At 36.4% G+C, this 8440-nt stretch overlaps 1 protein-coding gene across 2 annotated transcripts in view; it reads right to left on the reverse strand.

Annotated features, from left to right (window-relative positions):
- The window catches only part of LOC133284269 (tubulin beta-1 chain-like), a 33513-nt gene extending 27021 nt beyond the window's left edge, over positions 1-6492 (reverse strand). The window contains exons 1-4 of one of the 2 annotated variants that reach the window (XM_061481263.1): positions 6085-6492; positions 5627-5896; positions 4734-5387; positions 196-1417 (exon numbers count right to left, since the gene is read on the reverse strand). In XM_061481263.1, the coding sequence (XP_061337247.1) occupies positions 196-1417; positions 4734-5387; positions 5627-5896; positions 6085-6478 (2540 nt within the window). In that variant the 5' untranslated portion in view covers positions 6479-6492. The remainder of the gene's footprint in view (positions 1-195; positions 1418-4733; positions 5388-5626; positions 5897-6084) is intronic. The other variant, XM_061481265.1, reaches the window with a different exon arrangement.
- Between the last annotated feature and the right edge of the window lie 1948 nt (positions 6493-8440).

The following is an 8440-nucleotide window of genomic DNA, read 5'->3' on the forward strand; positions in this document are numbered from 1 at the left end:
GCCTTAAATTATCCTATTTACTACAGGGAAAAACAGCCACATAATTTCTGAAAGAAAAGTTTTTGTTTTTTTCTTCTTCTTCTTTTTTAAAAACAAACAAAAAATGATGCCTTGATGATGTTGATAATTAATGCATTACAAAAAGAAAAAAGATCATTATCATAAACAGCACAAATAAACACAACTAGAGCATACCAGTGTAGATAATTTATCGAGTAAAAGCAGTGGTCCTCAAAATGCCAGCAAAAGGATGAGAATAGCATCCCAATATATAGCCAGGGTACCATAACACCAGTGATATTTTGATGAACTGCTCGAAGCATTGATCCTTTCAACTTAGGCAAGTTATTAAGATTCCATGGGTTAGTTAAGTATTCTTGCCATAACTTTTCATCGATAGATTGTGGTTTCTGATCAGTTACACGCGGGAAGCCACTCCCACAGACTGATGTATCCAAGTCATTTCCATACATAACCTCAACCTCACCAACTGATCCCTCTACAATCTCCCAAAACCTTTTCTCTATTTGCACCCTTGAAACAGTTCCTGGTCCAAACCATCTCTTCCTTGACCGGTCTGCAATGCGTCTAAAAGCTTCCAACGAATAATGCTTCCCAGGCACAAAACCAAAGCTGTCCCTATCCGAATTCAAGCAGTTTAAACAATACCAATTTCCCGGAGGAATTTGCTTCAGTGGAGGGGAAAGACAATAAATATGCCATCCCTTATCACACCTATCACACAAAAGCATGAGTTCCCCATGCAAACCACTCTTGCATTGCTCACAAATCTGATCATGTTCTTCTTCCTGCACTTTACAATCCTTAACTTTCAAACAATCTACACCGCGTTGATGCCTCTTGGACACCGCCGAAGATTGTACCCCGTGATCACTCTTGCGGTCCTCTTGCACCCCTTTCTTACAACTCCTAATTTTCCCCCGATTCATCCGATTATAGTAATTCTCGTAATCATACAAATGCTCACGGTACAACTGACACAACACATGCTTAGCACAGTCCGAAATCTTGGCGGCCGACCTCACAAACCGAGCAACATCCCCCCATTTCTTCTCGTCGACAACCTTATCATAACCGCGAAAACGCTTCACGGCATTGAACAGCTTGCACAAGTCCAACTCCTCCCCCTCGAACACAACTTTTTTCTTGGACTTCTTACTAGAATGATCCTGTAAAAACCTAGAGTAGTCCAACTCAAAAGTCTTGGAGTCAGTTGCAGCAGGACGTGCCTGCAGCTTGTGAATTGCCTGCGTTTTGGTAGGGAAAGTGAAAGTGTCCAGATCCAAAGCAAAAGGGGGTTTCCAACTCTTAGGAGGTACAATCCTACAAATTCCATAAGGCTCAGCCTCAGGTCTAATCCTGTAAATATACTCCAAAGGATCCTTGAATTCATCCTCTGTTGGATAATACACAGGCCCCGCTGGTATACTCGACGATGTAACACTCACACTTGGTCCTACCACACCTTTCTCCACAGCCCTAGGTTTTCCCTTCCCCATCACTAGTCTACTATTAGCACCACCAATTCATCAATGCGCACACTTCTCTTTAGAGATCAAAAAATACAGAGAGAGGTTGCAGTTTAGTTACCTTTCACGAAGTGAAGTCAAGGAGAGTGGAGACAAAGATGGATAACAAAAGCGCACTCTTCTCTTTTCTAGTTGCGTCTGTTAACTAAACATATAAAGGGAAATACCAAATAGCCTCCTTTGCTGTACGACGCATAGCTTCCTGGGAAAGATAACAATAAATTCAATGGTCTCGTTAGGTTACCTTTTCTGTTAGCGAGTGAGGCCCAAAAAAACTCTCCTTCCTTCTTTTTGGGCCCGATATTGCGGACTTGGTAGTTGTAGTTCTAGCACCCGAGAACCGGGCCGTGTTTTTATCGTTAATTTTATTTTATTTTATTTTTTATCAATTGAACCTTTTAAATTATGTTTTCTATATTTTTTTTATTTTTTTTGGTAAACATGTTTTCTATATTTTAAATAGGGGAAATTTATATTTACAACATATTTTCATTTACAACTTCTTACAACCATATCTTAACCGTTGATTTCCGTCAATCAACAGTTAAGATTTTCGCAAATCAAATTTATTAATTAATTATTAATTTACAATAAATGACAACCGTTGATTGGCGGAAATCAACGGTTAAGATATGGTTATAAGAGTTTGTAAACTATTTGGGTTATAAATATAAACCCTCCCTTCTAATATAGGATAATTTTATTTAAAATCCGAAAACTATTTCACCACAAAGAAAATTCATAATTCCTATCTTTTTGGGATTTTGAACCTATAAGGAATCATCAAGTACTGTCCTCTTCTCAAATTATCATAATAAAGGTGGAGATTCCAAATCAATCATTTTTATCGCGATTGATGCTTGTTGGTAATCCATCTATATTGATAGTCTAGTTTATGACCACTATGATGAAGAATGAGATTATAAAGATAATTACGTACACGGTTCGACTCGATTTTTTATACGAAATGGAAACGAATAAAATTGAAAAAGTGGTTCAGATTGGGGTAGTTAGGTTTGATTTGATTTTTAGCCTAAACCAAACTGAATCTATATAGTAGTTAGGTTATTGAACTGAACCGATTATAAAAAGATGGTTCAAATCTTGAATTGGTTCGAAGAAAATTGTTCGGTTCTTAAATCAGTTTGAGAAAATATGGTTCTTTTGGTGCAATTCAGATTGATTCAAAATTTATTTGATTGATTTAGCTTTTTTGCACACCCATAACGATGGTAAAGTTCATTTATGGTTATTTTATCTGCAACATGATAATAGATAGAGTCTTGAAGATGTGATGTCAATTACCACGGTGAAGAAGATGGAGCTGAAAACTAAAAAACATTCTCAACCTAACAATAGTAACAAGTCATCTTGTATTTAGAGGTGGAAAAACTGGCTCAACGCGTCAGGTTGGCCCGTTTAACCAACCACAGATGGCGGGTTGGGTTGAGATTTTCAACCTGCCAACCCATTTCAAGGGGTTGAATAAAGGTGGGTCAAATCGGGTTCAACCGTCATGACATTTTTTTATCTTAGTACTCTTTTAGAAAATATAAAGAAGAAAAACTTTATTTATGACAAAAGTTATGCATATATGGAGGCAAAAATAAATTCCTAGAGAATGTCCGACTGAATATTAATATACATTTAAGTTTGAGATTGGAAAAAACTAAAGGAAGTATGAAATTAAATTAAATGATAATACAAAATATTTTTATTTTATTTTTATTTTTTAAACGATTTAACCCACCATGAAACATAACAAATTGATATTTTTAACCTACATTCAAGAGGCAGGCCAACTTGCCCTGTCTCGTTTTTAGCAAGTTGGCGGCGGGCAGGCTGACCCATTTTGTCACCTCTGTGACTTGTATTCAATCCATATGGTTCAAATGTTACTCAATATGTTCTGTTATGGACTATATCTATATCTTAACAACCTCTTTAACAGAAGATTAAGGAGAATATTACAACAACTCAGCCACTAGAGGATTAAGAGATAAGATTTTTATCTCAACAACAACATCAAATACGTTAACAACTTAGAGAAGGTATCTAAATCCAACAAGATAAATTCTATAAATAGAGGCTAAAGATACACACTTTTGACTAATTTACTTTAATATCATCATTATGCAAACACACTCATACCTTGACTATACGTTTATTGTTAATGCACAGTTATTGTTACGTTGGCTATATGTCCATGTGATATTTAACTCTTATAAATATCTTTGGGCGCAAAGATCCGTTACTGTGAATATTTACGGTCCACCGGAACCGAACAAGTAACATTTAGTACTCGAAAAGATGCCATTTAGGTCGATATTCATAAATCATATTAGAATGCCAATGATACACTTAAAACTGATTCATTAAGAATGACTTAAGCACTTAATAGGTTGATTGAAGAAATCTGATATTAATTAGATTTATGACCTTTCGCATGCACAAAGAAATTGACAGTTTTGAATATTAAAATTTGGGAAAGTTTGTTAAAAAAATTAATTATTATGGCTTATTTTTGTAACGAGGTACATGATTTGTTTCCTTGTTGTCGATTATTGTATTTATTTTCAATTTTAAAAACAATGGGAATAATTATCTACTGACAAATTTTCTCGCTCCAGATTACACCCCTCAAGTTGAAAGGCTGTCGACAAAAAGTTCTTCTCAAGATAATAGATTGATTGGGAGAGCCTCATTCATTAATAATGACATTAATATATTCCTTTATTCAATTTGAACATAAAACTGTAACTCTACAATTTTATAGTAAAAATAAATAAATTCGACATATACTTCAAACCTGATGAGTGATGACATTAACAAACAAAACTCATAAATTTGGCCCCCCAAAAAAAAAAATACATGAAAGCGAAAAGGCATAACAAAACCCAAATCAGGATAGGAAATTCATAGAAACAGAGAAGGCACGCACTGTATATATGTGGATGGATGGGGTCCATATTTGTCTTTCAAGTTTCAATATTCAAAGCGAAGAAGACGAGACGACCATATAAATATAAAACTTATAAAATCCCCTTCGCTTCTCCATGGTATAACCAAATTCCATATACGCAATTTTGAGCTTACCATGGCCCAAAAGGGACCTCAACCTCATCCTCATGTCATATATAAATATATAAATGTGTATATATACATATGCTCATGCAGTTTCACCTTCCTCTTCATCAAACTCGTCTTCCACTGCTGATGCATCTTGATACTGTTGATACTCAGCAACCAAGTCATTCATATTACTCTCAGCCTCGGTGAACTCCATCTCATCCATACCCTCTCCAGTGTACCAATGCAGGAAAGCCTTTCTCTTAAACATGACCGTGAATTGCTCCGAAACACGCCTAAACATCTCTTGGATTGAAGTAGAATTCCCCATGAACGTGGAGGACATGGATAACCCTGTTGGTGGGATATCACAAACACTTGATTTTACATTGTGTGGTATCCATTCGACAAAATAGGATGAGTTTTTGTTTTGCACATTTATCATCTGTTCATCCACTTCCTTAGTGCTCATTTTGCCACGGAACATGGCCGAGGCTGTTAGGTACCTTCCATGTCTTGGATCTGCGGCACACATCATGTTTTTAGCATCCCACATTTGTTGTGTAAGCTCAGGAATGGTGAGGGCTCGGTATTGTTGAGAGCCACGTGATGTTAAGGGAGCAAAACCCACCATGAAGAAATGTAGGCGTGGGAAAGGGATAAGGTTAACCGCTAGCTTGCGAAGATCAGAGTTGAGTTGACCAGGAAAACGAAGGCAACATGTTACTCCACTCATTGTTGTTGAGATCAAATGGTTGAGATCACCAACTAGACAAGACAAGTAGGGAAGTTATGTCAAATCAACTACTGTTTATATCTTCACTCATCACTAATTTCAAATGCAATTATTAGAAAGAAGAAGAAAAAAATGTCATGACTCATGAACAATTATAATATTCTTGAGTTTTAAATTTCAATGCTCTCGTGTCTCAATGTGGAAAATTAAAAATGACTATATGAGAAAATATACACACTAGAAATCAGGAGTGAGGAGTTCCAACACTTACAACTTGGATTTGTGAGCTTGAGGGTTCGGAAACAGATATCATAGAGTGCCTCATTGTCAAGTACCATGCATTCGTCTGCATTCTCAACGAGTTGATGAACAGAGAGGGTGGCATTATAGGGTTCAACAACAGTGTCTGAGACCTTAGGGGATGGAAACACTGAGAAAGTCAACATCATCCTATCAGGATATTCCTCTCTGATCTTTGAGATTAGCAGGGTTCCCATTCCAGATCCAGTTCCACCTCCCAGTGAATGACAAATTTGGAAACCTGCCATGTAACAACTAGGATAATGTCATCCATAAAGCCATTATTAACAAATCACAGCTTAACACATTGAAGAATTTGGACCTGGTTTCTGAACCATGACTTGGTGTTGTGTTGCATAACAAATCTCATAATAAATTTTCTTATTTTAACGAGAACCTGAATTAATCAATGGAACTACACGGAATTACCTTGCAAGCAATCACAATTCTCAGCTTCTTTGCGAACAACATCAAGAACAGAATCGATAAGCTCTGCACCCTCAGTGTAATGCCCTTTAGCCCAGTTGTTTCCAGCTCCATTTTGCCCAAACACAAAGTTATCAGGCCTAAAGATTTTCCCATAAGGACCAGAACGCAAGCTGTCCATGGTCCCTGGTTCAAGGTCCATCAGCACCGCTCTAGGAACATAGCGTCCACCACTTGCTTCATTGTAGTACACGTTAACCCTCTCAAGTTGAAGATGGGAATTTCCTACATAGCTTCCAGTGGCATCTATCCCATGTTCATCACACATAACCTCCCAAAACTTGCCTCCAATTTGGTTGCCGCATTGACCCGCTTGAATGTGGAGGATTTCTCTCATTTTGAAGGAGTGTCCTTGATATTATGAAGAAAAAATAAAAAAATCAACAAAAAGCTTCAGAACTTTAACAGTAAATTAGATGGAGTACAAGATGAAATGAATGGGAGGGGATGGCCTTTTGTAGATGCAATGCAAGAGGGAGGATAAGATGACAAGATTGATAATACTATTGGTAATGGTAATTCTCTTTCTGTCAAATGGAAAAAACAAAAAGAAAAAAAGGATAAAAGCTTTAAATTATTTGTCCATGTGGGTTTGTCCATGTCAAACACCAAGGAGACTAATAATGAGCTGGATATGGAAGGGGACAGCGAGTTGCTTATGGGCTTATGCTAACTAGCTGTTTGAATTATCAGTCCTTCCTACCACTTGATATCCCATCTGTCAATGGGATTCCTAGTTTGGTCATCACCATGCTTTTCCACAATGATATGACAATGAATTTTCACCTCATTTACTGGACAATTATCGAATTATTGTACACTTATAGGTCGGTTTTTTTATAGGTTTGTGATAGAATTCGAATATGTTAAGAAATTACCTTCGGTTATTTTTCTACTAAAGGTTCTGTCCATAGGCTATTCACAAGCTTCTGGATGATGTTTTGACAAATATGGTATCCATCTTACCTCTGTCAAAATAGATTCAATCAGGAAAGAGAATTGAGATTGAGCCATATCAAACTTAGGTGGGAAGCATCTAATAATTCTTAAGTCATTCACTAGAGATGAAATTGTGTATATTATTAGTTATATAGGGCCTTGGTGAATCAGTATCTCGCTATAGAATAATAATATGAATTCAATTATTTGAGCCATCAGAGTTCGCTGACAACCTGTCTTTTTCTCAAGACAACTATTTTCGCACCCAATAAAGTAGTTGTTGGCTACTTGTGTAGGAATCCTAAGTTGGTCTTCATTAAATTCATGCTATCGTTCTCATGTCCTCTTGGGTAAAGGCATCAAAAACCATAGAATTGCCCATTGAACCGTAAGTGCCGGTGGAAGAGCTGCGTAGGGAAAGGTCGTTTCTACATTCTTTTCTTTACCTTAGGGGTTAGCGTTGATATAAACGAAAAGAGCTATATATAATAATAAGACAATGTCGGTAGCAAATCAATTAGACTACATGTAAATTATATATAAAATGTTAACATGTTCCTCGAATAAATTTATAACGAGAGTAGCTAACGTGGTGATGATTGAGATATATTTACTAAGTAGTGAACAGCAAAGGTTTAAACTTTAAAGTAGATGGAGGTGACCATGATCTCACGGATTTAGCTAGAGAATTATAAGCTATTGAATTAATGGTTTTCAAGTCATTGGATGAAATAAATAAGGTAAACCATCAGCTTCTAATAGTAAATCCATACTTGAGACGAATAGTTCCTTACACAGCAACCGCCCCAACCTCCCTTCAGTATCCAACCAGATGCATTTTGAGACGTTACGGTCACTTTCAAAAGGTCACATTCTGAAACTCACATGAATAGTGCTTCTTCTATGTTTATTTAGTTCATGATCTGTGTCATCATACTTCTCCAAGGAAATGCTTTAGAGCTGACATTTTAACCAAATGCCATCACATGTTGGGTGATTTGAAATCAGTAATTGCAAAATGACGTTGATATTTTGGTTGGTTAAGATGTATCCTTCCAACAGAGCACAGATTATGAAAAGAAAAACTGAACTACAAGGTAAAAACATAATATAGCTAGACAAAATTTAATTAATTAAAAAAAAAGGCTCATGATGCGAATATTCATTGGCCCGATTCTAGAACTAGTTTGACAAAGAAGTTCTAGCAATTGGTACCTACCATAAACCATTGATCTATTGCCATTTCTGATACGATGATTAAGCTTATGAGATTTTGAAAATTATGGCATAAATTGAACACCAGTTTGATCAGATCATATTTTCAATGAAAATCACATGAAAAGCCTCAAGGCAAAAATTA

This window comes from Gastrolobium bilobum, unplaced genomic scaffold (genome assembly GCF_033153095.1).
Source record: "Gastrolobium bilobum isolate Gb01-03AN ecotype WA unplaced genomic scaffold, APGP_CSIRO_Gbil_v1 utg2926, whole genome shotgun sequence".
Classification (NCBI taxonomy): domain Eukaryota; kingdom Viridiplantae; phylum Streptophyta; class Magnoliopsida; order Fabales; family Fabaceae; genus Gastrolobium; species Gastrolobium bilobum.